Source organism: Babylonia areolata, chromosome 35, assembly GCF_041734735.1.
Source record: "Babylonia areolata isolate BAREFJ2019XMU chromosome 35, ASM4173473v1, whole genome shotgun sequence".
Taxonomy (NCBI): domain Eukaryota; kingdom Metazoa; phylum Mollusca; class Gastropoda; order Neogastropoda; family Buccinidae; genus Babylonia; species Babylonia areolata.
The window spans coordinates 9,144,343-9,163,014 of record NC_134910.1 but is presented as its reverse complement, the minus strand read 5'-3'; the positions used below and the strand labels follow the sequence as shown (position 1 = coordinate 9,163,014).

The window sequence follows — 18,672 nt, the reverse complement described above, 5'->3', positions numbered from 1 at the left end:
TCACTCGTATGCACACGAGTGGGCTTTTACGTGTATGACCGTTTTTTACCCCGCCATGTAGGCAGCCATACTCCGTTTTCGGGGGTGTGCATGCTGGGTATGTTCTTGTTTCCATAACCCACCGAACGCTGACATGGATTACAGGATCTTTAACGTGCGTATTTGATCTTCTGCGTGCATATACACACAAAGGGGGTTCAGGCACTAGCAGGTCTGCACATATGTTGACCTGGGAGATCGTAAAAATCTCCACCCTTTACCCACCAGGCGCCGTCACCGTGATTCGAACCCGGGACCCTCAGATTGACAGTCCAACGCTTTAACCACTCGGCTATTGCGCCCGTCTAGACGAAAGAGACAATAACCCCCCCACCCCCGCCCCCCTACCCCCAACGCCCCCCCCAAAAAAAACACACACCTGTGTGGGGGTGTGGGTGAGGGCGCGACGCGCCTGTCGCCGAACCTCCTCCACGAGGGACTGGGTCTCCGCCTGGTGCTTCCTCTCCAGGTCCTGGGCCAGGGAGAGCTGCTCCGCCCTGTGCCGCTCCTCCAGCCTCTCCACCAGCTCCTTGTGCTGCTCCTGCAGCTCCTCCAGGGTCGCGCTGTGCTGCTTCTGGACCTGCAAGGCCATCACATCACATCACAGCGTCGTTGTCATCATTGTCATCATCATGTTGTTTGGTACAGCCCAGCCGATCGTTTCTGCACCTGTGTCAATTCTTCTTCTTCTTCGTGTCTGTGTGTGTGGGTGTGGTGTGTGTGTGTGTGTGTGTGTGGTGTGTGTGTGTGTGTGAGTGCGTGTGTATGGGCTGCAACTCCCATGGTCACTCGTATATACATGTGTGGGCTTTTTCCTGTATATGACCTTCTTCTTCTTCATTCGTGGGCTGCAACTCCCACGTTCACTCGTATGAAGGAGAAGAAGAAGGAGAAGAAGAAGGAGACCGTTTTTAACCCCGCCATGTAGGCTGGCCGCCATACTTGGGGGTGTGCATGTTGGGTATGTTCTTGTTTCCACAAAACCACCGAACGCCGACATGGATTACAGGATCTTTAAACATGCGTATTTGATCTTCTGCTTTGTGTATACACACGAAGGGGGGGGGGTTCCGGCACAAGGGGGTCTGAATAATGTGTCGACCTGGGAGATCGGAAAAATCTCCACCCTTTACCCCACCATGCGCCGTTAGCCAGATTCCGAACCCGGGACCATCAGACTGACAGTCAAACGCTTTAACCACTCGGCTATCGCACCCATCGCCTGCATCACACATCATGTAGTTTACAGCCAACCGATCGTTTCTGTGCACCTACATCATGTTGTTTATAGCCTCGCCTTATTGCCTATAGCTCAGTAAGTCGTTTCTGTGCACCTACATCATGTTGTTTATAGCCTCGCCTTATTGCCTATAGCTCAGTAAGTCGTTTCTGTGCACCTACATCATGTTGTTTATAGCCTCGCCTTATTGCCTATAGCTCAGTAAGTCGTTTCTGTGCGCCTACATCATGTTGTTTATAGCCTCGCCTTATTGCCTATAGCTCAGCAAGTTGTTTCTGTGCACCTACATCATGTTGTTTATAGCCTTGCCTTATTGCCTATAGCTCAGTAAGTCGTTTCTGTGCACATACATCATGTTGTTTATAGCCTCGCCTTATTGCCTATAGCTCAGTAAGTCGTTTCTGTGCACCTACATCATGTTGTTTATAGCCTCGCCTTATTGCCTATAGCTCAGTAAGTCGTTTCTGTGCACATACATCATGTTGTTTATAGCCTCGCCTTATTGCCTATAGCTCAGTAAGTCGTTTCTGTGCGCCTACATCATGTTGTTTATAGCCTCGCCTTATTGCCTATAGCTCAGTAAGTCGTTTCTGTGCACCTACATCACATCACGTTGCTTGCAGCACAGCTGACTGTTTCTGCACATATATCACGTTGTACAGCCCAGCCCATTGTTTCTGCACTTGTATGCATCACAACGTCATGTTGCTTACAGCCCAGCCGACTGGTTCTGCTGCACTTATATCATGTTGTTGTAGCCCTGCCAATCATTTTTGCTGTACCTACATCATCTATGTTGTAGCCCTGCCAATCATTTTTGCTGTACCTACATCATCTATGTTGTAGCCCTGCCAATCATTTTTGCTGTACCTACATCATCTATGTTGTAGCCCTGCCAATCATTTTTGCACCTTCATCACACATGTTGCTCCAGCCCAGCAAATCATTTTTGCTGCACCTACATCATCTATGTTATAGCCCTGCCAATCATTTCTGGTGGGTAAAAGGTGGAGCTTTTACTGATATCCCAGGTTAACATATGTATAAACCTGCTAGTGCCTGGATCCCCTTTGTGTGTGTGTGTGTGTGTGTGTGTGTGTGTGTGTGTGTGTGTGTGTGTGTATGCATGCAGAATGTCCTGTAATCCATGTCAGTATTTGGTGGGTAATGGAAATGAGAACATACACAGCAAGCACACCCCGAAAGAGTACGGCTGCTCACAGGGCTGGGTAAATGCAATCCATATACACTACGCCAAAACTACTGTAAGGAAAAAAAAAAAAAAAATCTATTTAAACAAAAAAAAAGAAGAAGAAAAAAAAGGCAGATGCCTGATCCTAACATAAACCCAACACGCCAATCAGGCCTTGAGAGCCTACAAGAGGCGCGGCACCCACGCCCACACACTGACCTGCGAGAGGTGGGCGGTCAGGGCGTCCACCTTTTCCTGGTGTGCCTCGTGGACCGCCTCCAGGTCCTGCCGGTGCTGCCGGGCCACCGCCTTCAGGGCCCCTTCCAGCTGCTGGGTTCGAACCCGGGCCTGCTCCAGCCGCTGCTGCTGCAGCCCCTGCCGCTCCTTCTCCTGGGCGAGGGCCCGCAGGGCCGCCTGGCTCTCCTTCAGCCGCTGGGCCAACGTGTCGCGCTCCGCCGCCGCCGCTTCCTGGAGGTGCCTGCGGTGGGCGTCTTCCTGTTGCTGCCGTTTCTTCGCCTCCTCCTCTTCCGCTCTCAGCGCATCCTCCAGCCGGTCTCGTTCCTCCTGCAGGGCTCTGACCTCGGCCGCCAGTCTGTCGCGGTCGTCCCTCACCGAGTTCAAACCCTCCTCCTCCTCCTCTTCTTCTGTCGCCGTCGTCCCTGCTGCGTTGTTGTTGGAGGGCTGGAGGGAGTTGTGGAGGCGCTGTTCGAGGAGCTCCACCTGGCGCTCCAGGCGGGAGCGCTCTTTCTGGTTGATCTGCATGGCCTGGGAGTACTGGGCCTGGAGACGCTGCGTGTCCTGGAACGTGGGAGGGGGGGGGAGGGGGGGGGGGAATGACGGATGACTTGATTTCTCTTGAGAATAACGGTTACGCTGTGTTACGTGCACAGCACGACAAAACAAAATAAAATAAAATATAATAATGATGATCTATTTCTACTTGTGGGAGAATGATGGCTGGCTGATTTCTCTTGAGAATAGCCGTGTTCTGTGCTATGTGCACAACACAACAAAATAAAATAAAATATAATGATAATGATTTATTTCTATTTGTGGGGAGAATGACGGCTGACTTGATTTCTCTTGAGAATAGCCGTGTTCTGCGCTATGTGCACAGCACAACAAAATAAAATAAAATATAATAACGATGATCTATTTCTATATATGGGAGAATGACGGCTGACTGATTTCTCTTGTTGGTGAAAATAAGGAGCTCTGTACCATGTGTACAGCAAAATAAAATATAATAGATTAATTATGATTTATTTCTATATATATATAGCCCTATAATTCAAGCTCTGAGCTTTACAAATCCAGAGATTAACATGGTTCGAATGAACACATAACACGAAAAAGAAACACGAAACAGAATCATAAAAATAAAAGATTTTGAAAATAAACAATCATTGGTACCAAACTACCCAAACACTCTGACAAATACACGCAAACATAAACACACACACACAAACACAATTTCAAACATACACGCACTGCTACAAACACACTGACACACTCCAAAACCCACCCTTCCACCCCCACACACAGCCCCAGCCCTCACACCCACACCACACCCCTTCTACAGCTGCTTGCTGTAGCTGTCCGCCAGCGAGTCCTTCAGTCACACACACACACACACACACACACACACAAACACCCACACTCACACCTGAACTAACACCCACAAACACACACACACACACACACACCTGAACTAACACCCACAAACACCCAGACTCACACACAAACACACACACACCCACACTCACACCTGAACTAACACCCACAAACACCCAGACTCACACAAACACACACACACACACACCTGAACTAACACCCACAAACACCCAGACTCACACAAACACACACACACACACACCTGAACTAACACCCACAAACACCCAGACTCACACACAAACACACACACACACACACACACACAACACACACTCACACCTGAACTAACACCCACAAACACCCAGACTCACACACAAACACACACACACACCTGAACTAACACCCACAAACACCCAGACTCACACAAACACACACACACACACACCTGAACTAACACCCACAAACACACACACACACACACACACCTGAACTAACACCCACAAACACCCAGACTCACACACAAACACACACACACCCACACTCACACCTGAACTAACACCCACAAACACCCAGACTCACACACACACACACACACACACACACACACACCCCAAACACCCATCCTTTTCCATCAGCACACCCACTCACACCCCCCCCCCCAAATCCCTCACACCCACTCACACACACCCCCAAATCCCTCACACCCACTCACCCACACCCACACACACCACACCCACACCATCTCCACTCTGCTTGCTGTGTAACTGTCGGCCGGGGGTGTCATTCGGTCATAATATGCACACGCACTCACACCCATCCTTCTCCAACCACACACACACACACACCCAATCCCCCACACACCCACCCACCCACACCCACCTTCTCCCGCTGCTTGCTGTAGCCCTCGGCCAGGGAGTCCCTCAGGCGCTGCACCTCCTGCTCCATGTGGTGGTCCGCCTGACGCAGGAGCTGCTCCCTCTTCTCCACCTCCTTCCTCAGCCTCTCCCCCTCCCTCCTCCACCTCTGCTCCGCCTCTCTCTGCTGCTGGCTGTGGCTGCTGGAGGTGCCGGAGGTGCCGGAGGGGTCCGAGGGGGCGGGGCCCTGTGTGTTCGATTCCTGCTGGCCGTCCGCCGAGGCCAAGGAGAGGGCCTGGCGCAGCTCCTGTTCCACGGTTCGCAGCGCCGAGAGTTCTTCTTTGTAGCGAGCCTCCACCTCGTCCTGTGTTTCATTGGCGGGTTTTAGAATCAGAGTCATGTTTAAAAATAAAAAAAAAAAACAGGAGAGAGAGAGATTCGGATTTGGATTCGGATGATTTATTCATATAGGCCATTGCCCCTCATGAAGGGGTGCAGTATACAACATTATTAAACATGCAAGTGCACAAGGCGAAACAATCATCAAAGGAATTATGATATCATTATTGATCTTAACTTAAATGCTTTATATATGTAAATGGACAAATTCTTTACAATGCTTTCTTTATTAGATGCCATCAAAAGACTTAGCCGAAACTGATTTGGAAACTTAAAATACTACAGGAGAGAGAGAGAGAGAGACAGGGTGAGGGGTGGGGGTGGGGGGTGGGGGTGGGGGCAGACATAGGAACAAAACAAGACAAGAGGGACACACACACACACACACACACACACACACACACACACACACACACAGGTGCATTGCATTGTCTCTGTATGTAAACACACTCATGAGTCATAAACGACAGCACACACACACACACACACACAGGTGCATTGCATTGTCTCTATATGTAAACACACTCATGAGTCATAAACAACAGCACACACACACACACACACACACACACACACACACACAGGTGCATTGCATTGTCTCTGTATGTAAACACACTCATGAGTCATAAAAGACAGCACACACACACACACACACACACACACACACACACACACACACACAGGTGCATTGCATTGTCTCTGTATGTAAACACACTCATGAGTCATAAACGACAGCACACACACACACACACACAGGTGCATTGCATTGTCTCTGTATGTAAACACACTCATGAGTCATAAACGACAGCACACACACACACACACACAGGTGCATTGCATTGTCTCTGTATGTAAACACACTCATGAGTCATAAAAGACAGCACACACACACACACACACACACACACACAGGTGCATTGCATTGTCTCTGTATGTAAACACACTCATGAGTCATAAAAGACAGCACACACACACACACACACACACACATGTTGGGTTTTTTTTGTTTTTTTTTTTTATCTCTTTTGCTGCCACGGAAAGACTTTAGTGCGTGCATGCGTGCGTGCATGTGTGTGTGTGTGTGTGTGTGTGTGTGTCTGAGCATTCTTCTTGTGCAGCCCAGTTAAGTCAGCAAGCAAAAATAAATACACCCATACACCAGACATCTGTGCGTGTGCACAGTCTTTTGCATACAAGTACTGAACTCAACACACACACACACACAGAGACTTGCTGTCTTCACTGATCGAGTGAACTTTCACAGTCCCTACCACCCCAAATCCCCTCCCTGTCTACCCTCCCACCACCACCACACCCCCTTTCCTCCATTCCCCTCTCTTATTTACCCTCCCACCAACCGCCCTTCCCCCCTGCCCCTCTCCCCCTCTCTGTTTACCCTCCCACCACCACCACACCCCCTTTCCTCCATTCCCCTCTCTTATTTACCCTCCCACCAACCGCCCTTCCCCCCTGCCCCTCTCTGTTTACCCTCCCACCACCACCCCCTTCCCCTCTCCCCTCTTCTGTTTACCAGCTCACCAATCCCCCCCTCCCCCTCTCCCTGTTTACCCTCCCCTCATCACCCTCCGACCAACCTCCCTCACCCTCTCTACCCTTCCACCAACCCCCCCCCCCCACCCCTCCCCCTCTCTGTTTACCCTCCCACCAACCACCCCACCCACCCCATTCTACCCTCCACCCTCTACTTTTCACAGACACACACACACACACACACACACACACAGACACACACACAGACACACACACACACACACACACACTCACACAAACACACACACACACACAAACACACACACTCACACAAACACTCACACACACACACACAAACACACACACACAAACACTCACACACACACACACACACACAAACACTCACACACACACACACACACTCACACACACACACACACACACACACACACACACACACACACACACACACACACACACACACACAGACACACACACACACACACACACACTCACACAAACACACACACACACAAAACTGACCAGCTGACGCTGATGGTGCTTCCTGGCCGAGTCCAGCGCCGAGTCGAGCGTGGCGCGGCTCTCTTCCATCAGGCGCTGGCAGTCGGCCTGGCACTCCGAGCGCGCCTTGCTCACCGCCTGCCTCCGTTCCTCGTCCTTCTCCGACAGGAGCCGGCCACGTTCGGCGCCGAGGGTCTCCGTCTGGCGGGCCAGCTCGCCCTGCAGGCGCTGGAACTGCTCCTTCCACCGGGCCACCTCCTGCAGCAGAAACTCCTGTCACACCTCTCTGTGTACCTGTGCTGGCTGCTTCATCATCATCATCGTCATCATCATCATCATCATTGTCATCATCATCATCATCATCGTGATCTTCTTCTTCTTCTTCTCTTTCTTCTTCTCCCTTCTCTTTCTTCTTCTCCCTCTTCTCCTTCTTGTTTCTTCTTCTCCTTCTCCTTTCTTCTTCTCTTTCTCCTTTCTTCTTCTCCCTTCTCCTTCTTCTCTTTCTTCCTCCTTCTTCTTCTTCCTTCTTCTTCTTCTCTTTCTCCTTCCTTCTTCTCCTTCTCTTTCTCCTTCCTTCTCCTTCTTCTTCTTCTTCACTTCTATCAGGGCTCCCACTGAGGAATCCCTGAAATGTGTGTGTGTGTGTGTGTGTGTGTGTGTGTGTGATAAACGTAATGTGTAGTTTTTGAATATGTTTTATGTGTTGTTTTGTGCGTGTGTGTGTGTGTGTGTGTGTGTGTTAGTTAAATCAATGCTGTTGTTGTTATTGTTGTTGCTGCTGCTGTTATTATTGTTGTTATTGTTATCACTATCACCATAATTATCATTTCCTTTTTTGTAAGTAATGTCATGTGTGCAGAATGTTTGTTGCAAAGCGTGCTTCAAGCTTCCTCTTTTGTGGAAGAAAGCGTTCAACAACACAAGTATCCATTCTCATCAATACAATAAATACCGTAAAGTTCGGTCTACTAAGCGCACTGGCATATAAGCCGCACCCACTGAAATTTTGGAAAAAAATTGAACTTTATACATACATAAGCCGCACTGGCTTATAAGCCGCACTTATTTCCGGTACCGGAACACATACTGATACTACAGAAAAGCTGTCGATAATGTAGGTTATGAAATAGACACACGGGAACAACACAAAGAAAAGCAAGCGAAAATACTGCTAGTGCCACAAAAAAATAAGAAATAAATGCAACAAAAATAAGATCCATAATTTAGGGATAGTCACATTTATTCAACGTCATCCTGCTCGCTGAATCCACTGAAATCTTCAGAGAACCAGCACAGCTTCCTCTGCCATCTTGTCACCGACTTCAGCCTTGCTTTCACTTCATGAACATGAAGGTGGAGGTCGCTACTGGTTCGTCGCTTGCACTGTCGTCCGCTAGGTCGATTGCCTTCAATTTGAAGGCTGCATCATAGGCATTACGTCGCGTTTTCAGCATGATGAGGGTGTACGCTTGAGCAGAGTAGAACTGAATGCTGATCTGAAGGCTTTAATGTGTGCGGATTTGAATTGATTTATAAAACATGAACAGTTAGCACACTATCCTGAAGCTCATCCAAAAATTCATGGACAGAAATAGGAAATTTTCTATCTAAAATTACGTTTAAATAACATACTTACCGTGACCCAACTAGTGCAGACTCCGGCAGGGGTCTGACTTTCCTGTCCTGTGCAAACTACTATCCGCCTATGCGGAGAAAAAGAGAGCAACTACGGCCGATAACCTCCCGGAAGTAGGTAACCTCCCCTTTATCCCGCTAGCTAGCGCCCTCTTTTGACGGCAATATGCCATCACCATGATTTTGGTGAGTTGAAGGGCAGCTAAGAATAGACGAGAACGTGACGCTCCCGGGATCGTTAAAATCCTCAAATAAACCGCATCATTGTATAAGCCGCAGAGGTTGAAGCTGGAGTAAAAAAAAAGTCGCGAGCTTATAGACTGAACTTTACGGTACTCCCTGCCGACAAGACACACTGTTGTTTGTCTGTCTGTCTGTCTGTCTGTCTGCGGCATGTTACCTGCACGTTTCTGTCGGCGCCCTCCTGGTGCTCTGTCTGCCACAGGTGACGAGCCCTCTCCACCGCCGCTTCCTTCTCCGCCTCCACCTGTTGTCTGGTTTCCGCGGAAACCCTCTCCCCCTCCTCCTTCAGTCGCTGGGCCAGCTCCTCCTTGTGGCACCGCTCTTGTTTCGACAGCTCTGCAGGGAGATAATAATGCAGTGTGTGTGTGTGTGTGTGTGTGTGTTTGGCTGTGTGTGTGTGTTTTTATTTGTGTGTGTGTGAGTGTGTGTGTGTGTGTGTGTGTGTGTGTGTGTGTGTAAGCGTGTGAGTGAATGTGTGTGTGTGCACATGCGCTTGTGCATGTACAATGGTAGAGCATTCAAACAATAAATAAGCACGTGCACAAACACTGAGATGTTATCTGCTTGAGTGAGCGTGTGTGTGTGTGTGTGTGTGTGTGTGTGTGTGTGTGTGAGTGAGCAGTCCACACACAACACACCACACACACACACACACACACACACACACACACACACACGGCACGACACACACACAACACACAACAAACAAACACAAACCAAAACCAACAAAACTATAAAAAAAAAAATAAAAAACCCAAAAAACTCACCCTCCTGCAGCGAGCGCCGGGCCTCCTCCTTCAGCTCCTCCCTCTCCCGACCCAGCCTCTCCCCGACCTGCGCCTCCGCCTCCAGGGCGCGCTGCAGGCGCTCCTCCATCCCCCTCCCCCTCTCCTCCGCCTCCCGCCGCCACTTGGTCTCCATGGCCGCCAGCTCCGCCTGGTGCTGGGCGCGGCAGGCGCCGAGGCGCTCCGTCAGCCGTGTCAGCTCTTCCTGCGTCTCCTGCTGCCACTTCCGCCGGGCCGAGGCCACGGCCAGGTCCGACTGCTCCAGGACCTCGCGGTCGGCCCCGACCTGCCAGCTGCGCTTCTCCTTCTCCAGCCGCGCCTTCCACTCCGCCTCCGCTGCCTTCCGCCTCTCCGCCTCGGCAGCCTGAAGCTCTTGCTCCAGCCGCGCCTTCCACTCCGCCGCTCTCTCCAACTCCCACGACTGTCGTTCTTCCTCCAGCCGCCGCTTCCATTCCTCGTCCGTCGGCGCCGCCTGCTTCTCCGACTCCCACGACTGCCGCTCTTCCTCCAGCCGCTGCTGCCATTCCTCGGCCTTCTGGGACTCCCACTCCTGTCTCCCTTGCTCCAGTCGCTGCTCCAGGTCCCTCTCCGCCTCCCCGCGCTTCTGCGACTCCCACTGCTGCCGCGCCGAGTCCAGCCGCCGCTGCCACGACGGCTCCGCCTCGGCCTCTCTCTGGGCTTCCCAGGCGGCGCGCTCTGTTTCCAGCCGCTGCTGCCAGTCCTTCTCGGCGCGCTGCTGGTTTTCCGACTCCCACTTCTGGCGCTCTGCGTCCAGCCCCCGCCGCCAGTCGTCCTGGGTCTCCGCCTCCTTCTGTGCTTCCCACTCGCTGCGGGCTTTCTGCAGGCGCTGCTGCCACACCGTCTCCATGGCGACCTCTCGCTCGCTCTCCCACTTCTTCTTCTCTGCGTGAGAGACGGCAGAAAGAGCAGGAGATTGAATGTGAACGTTTTTGAATGGGTAAATTACGGGAAACTTTGGTGTGTACACATATGCACACATACGCTTAAACTTTGAAAACCTCTTGCTCACTCTCTTACTTCTTCTATGCATAAACAACCGCAAAAAGCAGAAGACTGAATGAGACTTTTTGAATAAATATATCATGAGAAACCTTGACTTTGGTATGTCCACATACACACACATGCAGCTAAGCACATACATCTTAAAAAAACTGAATGTGAATACAGTATGAAAAACTTTAAAAATTAGGCTTGGTATGTAACACATACACGTACAGACACACATGCACCCACATATACACCAAGTGTTCAATTCTCTTCCCGTGTTTTTTTTTGTTTTTTGTTTTTTTTCCAAATCCATCATTGTATTTATTTCTTCTTTCCTCCCCCCCCCCTCCCCCCCCCCCCCCCAGCCATTTTCAAAACACGCAGCTCCACAAATTTTCCAAAGACTTTTCAAAAAGTGCACAACTAACATTGTTAATCAACATGACGAATCGTGTCATTTTGTGCGCAACTGATTTATGTGAACATGTGCTAACGTCACAGTCAACAAATTGAATGATCGGCCATGCACAAGCGTAACTTTTGTTGTGTGTAGTGAGGTGTGGGGATGGAGAGGGATGGGGGGTGGGGGTTGCAGGGGGGGGGGGGGACTGGTAAATCAATTTTATTTCTGTTGGTCCTGTTTTTCATTTACTGGGTGTGTGTGTGAGTAGGATTTGTAGTTATTTTCTTTCTGAATGTCCTTTTTTTTCGGGGGGGGGGGGGGGGGGGGGGGTCTTTCTTTTTTGTGTTCGTATTAATAAAATAAAAAGACCCATTAATAATACTTTTTCTTTTTTTTTTTTTTTTTTAAAGAAAAAAGAATAAACATGAAAAAAAAAAATTCTAAACCCCCCCCCCAAAAACCACCTTTTCCAGACTTCCATGACCGTGTAACCAACCCCACTGAACGAAGGGAGGTAAACCTACCAGCAGCGATGGCGTCCTGCAGGTCGCTGTCCTTGCTGCAGAGCTGCTCCTCCTTGTGGGTCAGGTCCCGGCTGGCCTGGACGTACAGGTCCTTCACCTTGTCCAGCTCTTCCTGCAGCGTCTGCACCTCTTCCCTGCAAGGGGAGATGGGTTGGGGTTCGAACCTTCTGTTTTTATCTTATTTCACATTTCATTTTCTATTTCAATTCAATTCAATTCAAAATACTTTATTATCTGCTTCAACCAAAAACAGAAAATTTTCTTCAGGCTCACTTAAAATAAAACGCCCGTCAGCAAAAAAACAAAAAAAACCCACAAAAACTGCCTTGTCTGAAGGCGATCATGACGATGAGTGGACATTAAAAACACTGTCATCGTCATGTCATTGATATTGTCACTGTCACCATCACCACCATCCTTACACCCACACGCCACCCACCAACAACAACACCCCCCCACTCCATCCCATAACACATCCCCCCCACCCACCCACCCCTGCCCCCCTCCCACACACACACACACACACAGAGTCCAGTAAGTCACCTGGAAGTAGCCAGCTGCCCCTCGTATTTCATCAGGTACTCCTGTTTGTCGGCGAACAGTTCGCAGCGCAGCCGGTGCTCCTGCTTCTGCAGCGCCACCTTGTGGACGTTCTCGCAGCCCTGCCGACACCTGCAGCAACACGCCAGTGCATATTATAACTACCGCCCTCTTACATTCTTGTGATATCATTATTCTGACATAGCACTGTCTACCACTCTGCAACTCGTTCTTTTTTCTTTTTCTTTTTTTTTTTTTTTTTAATGAACCTTTTTTATTTTCATTTTCAACATCAGAAACAGAAATAGTGACATACGACCAGAAAAAAAACAACAAAAAGGATAAACATCACTATTTCCTTACACTGAGTATATCATCTGATATCCATACAAATACATATAAACCCACATACATGCACACATACGTACACACATACACACACTGTTACAAGCACACAAACATATCGGCAACTGTATACACGTATTTTCATCCACTGATGTTTGCATGTAATGTATATATTAAACGTCACCGAGTAAGGCATTCACACCCAGCTGCATGTTTAAACAATCCATGTTGCCCTTTTCTTTTGTTTTGGTTATTCTAACTGTATTCAACTCATGCCCCCAAGAAATTCTATGCAGCGATCTCTGTAACTCTTTCTTGTTCTAGTGCAACGATCCGTATCGGATGTTCGACGTTATTGCTTGTAGTCCAGCTGGCCAACTGCACATCAGGACTGCCCATCAAAAAGAAAGTTGGTTTTTTTTTTTCCCCTAAAATTACGTTTAACTCTTTCACCATCAAGTTTCTGTGTGGAAAACTCAGACTCGGAATAAGAAGATGTAGGAGTGATGCCACTGAAATGGTGCAGATGATGGGACAGCAAAAAACCCCACCTATTTTCAAAAAGGAAAGGAAATAAATATAAAATAAAAAATCTTTAAAAAAAACAAAAACAATGTGAAACAAAACCAACACAAAACTGAAAACCACTGAAAGCCCTGTCTTGCCATACACACACACACACACACACAACCACTACCTCCACACACACACACAGACACACAGACACAACCACACTACCACCACACACACACACACACACACACATACACACGCACACATACACACACACACATACACACGCACACATACACACACACACACATGCACACATACACACACACACACACACACATTACCTCCACACACACACACACACACAAACATTACCTCCACACACACACACACACACTACCTCCATACACACACACAAACATTACCTCCACACACACACACACACACACATTACCTCCACACACACACACACACACTACCTCCACACACACACACACACACACTACCTCCATACACACACACACACACACACTACCTCCATACACACACACACACACACACACACACTACCTCCATACACACACACACACACACAAACATTACCTCCATACACACACACACACACACACTACCTCCATACACACACACACACACACACTACCTCCATATACACACACACACACACACTACCTCCATACACACAAACACACACACACACACACAAACAAACACTACCTCCATACATACACACACACACACAAACATTACCTCCACACACACACACACACACACACACACACACAAACACTACCTCCATACATACACATACACACACACTACCTCCATACACACACACACACACACACACACACACACTACCTCCATACACACACACACACTACCTCCATACACACACACACACTACCTCCATACACACACACACACACACACAAACTCTACCTCCATACATACACACACACATACACTACCTCCATACACACACACACACACAAACACTACCTCCACACACACAGACACACACACACACACACACAAACATTACCTCCACACACACACACATACACACACACAAACTCCATCACCTATCCACAGCCTCCCGCATGTCCTGGTCATGCTGCGTCACCATGGCAGCCATTTGCTGCTTCAGCTGCTCGTTGATCTGCGTCAGCTGTTCTTCGTTAGCGCTCAGCTCGTTAAGACGGGCCTTGTAGTCCTGCATTAGAAAACAGGCGTTCTTTTAGTGGCGGCCTTGTGCGGCAGGTAAAAGTACAGCTGATTAATCACGAGTTCCCACCCACACCACACCACACCACTACCCTACTCTATGGTACTCCACACTACACACCATGTCAAACCACCCCATACCACACTACACTACACCACACCAAACCACTACCCTACTCTACGGTACACCACACAACACCATGCCAAACCACCCCATACTACACTACACCACACCACACCACTACCCTACTCTACGGTACACCACACAACACCATGCCAAACCACCCCATACTACACTACACCACACCACACCAAACCACTACCCTACTCTACAGTAAGCCACACAACACCATGTTAAACCACCCCATACTACACTACACCACACCACACCACTACCCTACTCTACAGTAAGCCACACAACACCATGTTAAACCACCCCCTACCACACTACACTCCACCACACCAAACCACTACCCTACTCTACGGTAAGCCACACAACCCCATGTTAAACCACCCCATACTACACTACACCACACCACACCACTATCCTACCCTACGGTACACCACACAACACCATGCCAAACCACGCCATACTACACTACACTACACCACACCACTACCCTATTCTTCGGTACGCCACACTACCCCATGCTAAACCACCCATACCACACTACACTACACCACACCACACCACACCACTACCCTACTGTACGGTACGCCACACAAAACCATGCTAAACTTCCCCTTACTACACTACACCACACCAAACCACTACCCTACTCTACGGTACACCACACAACACCATGCCAAACCACGCCATACTACACTACACCACACCACACCACTACCCTACTCTACGGTACACCACACAAAACCATGCTAAACTTCCCCTTACTACACTACACCACACCACACCACTACCCTACTCTATGGTACACCACACTACACACCATGTCAAACCACCCCATACTACACCACATCACACCACACCACTACCCTACTCTATGGTACACCACACAACACCATGCCAAACCACGCCATACTACACTACACCACACCACACCACTACCCTACTCTATGGTACACCACACAACACCATGCCAAACCACCCCATACTACACTACACCACACCACACCACTACCCTACTCTATGGTACACCACACTACACCATGCCAAACCACCCCTTACTACACTACACCACACCACACCACTACCCTACTCTATGGTACACCACACTACACACCATGTCATACCACCCCATACCACACTACACCACACCACACCACTACCCTACTCTACGGTACACCACACAACACCATGTCAAACCACACCATACTACACTACACCACACCACACCACTACCCTACTCTACAGTACACCACACAACACCATGCCAAACCACCCCATACTACACTACACCACACCACACCAAACCACTACCCTACTCTACGGTAAGCCACACAACACCATGTTAAACCACCCCATACTACACTACACCACACCACACCACTATCCTACCATACGGTACACCACACAACACCATGCCAAACCACGCCATACTACACTACACTACACCACACCACTACCCTATTCTTCGGTACGCCACACTACCCCATGCTAAACCACCCATACCACACTACACTACACCACACCACACCACACCACTACCCTACTGTACGGTACGCCACACAAAACCATGCTAAACTTCCCCTTACTACACTACACCACACCAAACCACTACCCTACTCTACAGTACACCACACAACACCATGCCAAACCACACCATACTACACTACACCACACCACACCACTATCCTACCCTACGGTACGCCACACAACACCATGCTAAACTTCCCCTTACTACACACTACACCACACCACACCACTACCCTACTCTACGGTACGCCACACAACACCATGCAAAACCACCCCACCCCATTAAACCACACCATCCCACACTACATCGCACCACACCCCACTTCAATTCGCTACCCCACACCATACTACTACGATTAAGTCATGCCAACACCACACTACATGATACATCACACTACACCACACCACATCACACCACACTACAACACACCACATCACACCACACTACATCACACCACATCACACTACACTACATCACACTACACCACATCACACTACACTACATCACACTACATCACACCACACTACATCACACCACACTACATCACATCACACTACATCACACCACACTACATCACACTGCATCGCATCACACCACATCACACTACATCACACCACATCACACTACATCACATCACACTATATCACACTACATCACACCACACTACATCACACCACACTCCACACTACATCACACCACACTACATCACACCACACTGCATCACACTACATCACACCACACTACATCACACTACATCACACCACACTACATCACATCACACTACATCACACCACACTACATCACACCACACTACATCACACTGCATCGCATCACACCACATCACACTACATCACACCACATCACACTACATCACATCACACTATATCACACTTCATCACACCACACTATATCACACCACACTCCACACTACATCACACCACACTACATCACACCACACTGCATCACACTACATCACACCACACTACATCACACCACACTGCATCACATCACACTACATCACACCACACTACATCACACCACACCACACCACATCACACCACACTACTTCACACATCACACTACACTTCACAACATCACACCACACCACATCACACCACACTACATCACACCACACCACATCACACCACACTACTTCACACATCATCACACTACACTACTTCACACACCACACTACATCACACCACACTACACCACACATCACACACCACACTACTTCACACCACATCACACAACAATACATCAGACCACACCATACCAAAACAATACATCATGCCAAACCACCCCAACCCACAATACATCAGACCACATCACACACCCCACCCAACCCCACGACAACACATCACGCCACCACACATCCACACTACCACTACAGCACATCACGTCACACAACACCACAACACATCAAGCCACACCTAACTACATTACACCACACCCACCCCAATTTCTACCATTTTTAGAGAACTTCTTCTTCTTCTTCTGCGTTCGTGGGCTGCAACTCCCACGTTCACTCGTATGCACACGAGTGGGATTTTACGTGTATGACCGTTTTTACCCCGCCATGTAGGCAGCCATACTCCGCTTTCGGGGGTGTGCATGCTGGGTATGTTCCTGTTTCCATAACCCACCGAACGCTGACATGGATTACAGGATCTTTAATGTGCGTGTTTGATCTTCTGCTTGCATATACACATGAAGGGGGTTCAGGCACTAGCAGGCTGACCTGGGAGATCGTAAAATCTCCACCCTTAACCCACCAGGTGCCATCACCGTGATTCGAACCCGGGACCCTCAGACTGAAAGTGTAACAAAACTGATCCCCCCCCCAACCCCACGCCCCCCCCAACCCCCCACACACACACACAAACTGACTGACCTCTGCGTCCTTGATGAGGGCTTTGTTCTCCAGCTGCAGGTTGTCCAGGTCCCTCTTCAGGCGTGACTCCACGGCCGACGGCTGAAGACTGCCCCCCAGCCGCTCCTCGTAACTCGTCAGCTTCACCTGTCCGCCATACAGGTAGTCATCACTTGCCTGCGCCGTCTTAATAATAATAATATTAATAATAATAATGGTATTTATATAGCGCTGGATCTTGTGCAGAGACAAATCAAAGCGCTTTTGCACCAGTCATTCACACGCATGCATAACTCTAATACTGTAGAAACTAAAGACAAGGAAGGGCAGGCAAGGGAGGCTATTTTGGGAAGAGGTGGGTTTTAAGGCCAGACTTGAAAGAGCTGAGTGTGGAGACTTGACGAAGCGAAAAAGGAAGTTCATTCCAATCGCAAGGTCCAGAAACAGAGAAAGAACGGCGGCCAACAGTCGAGTGTTTGAATCTGGGTATGCGTAAACAGAGTGGATCTTGTTCATGTGACGGGCGCAACAGCCGATTGGTTAAAGCGC

General features: G+C 49.1%; 1 protein-coding gene across 1 annotated transcript in view; it reads right to left on the bottom strand.

Annotated features, from left to right (window-relative positions):
• The window catches only part of LOC143277792 (uncharacterized), a 47,570-nt gene that overhangs the window by 12,318 nt on the left and 16,580 nt on the right, over positions 1-18,672 (bottom strand). The window contains exons 12-21 of the mRNA XM_076582694.1: positions 18,145-18,270; positions 14,451-14,581; positions 12,493-12,621; positions 11,950-12,083; positions 9,997-10,917; positions 9,387-9,550; positions 7,373-7,609; positions 4,965-5,303; positions 2,691-3,269; positions 419-619 (exon numbers count right to left, since the gene is read on the bottom strand). Of these exons, the coding sequence (XP_076438809.1) occupies positions 419-619; positions 2,691-3,269; positions 4,965-5,303; positions 7,373-7,609; positions 9,387-9,550; positions 9,997-10,917; positions 11,950-12,083; positions 12,493-12,621; positions 14,451-14,581; positions 18,145-18,270 (2,961 nt within the window). The remainder of the gene's footprint in view (positions 1-418; positions 620-2,690; positions 3,270-4,964; positions 5,304-7,372; positions 7,610-9,386; positions 9,551-9,996; positions 10,918-11,949; positions 12,084-12,492; positions 12,622-14,450; positions 14,582-18,144; positions 18,271-18,672) is intronic.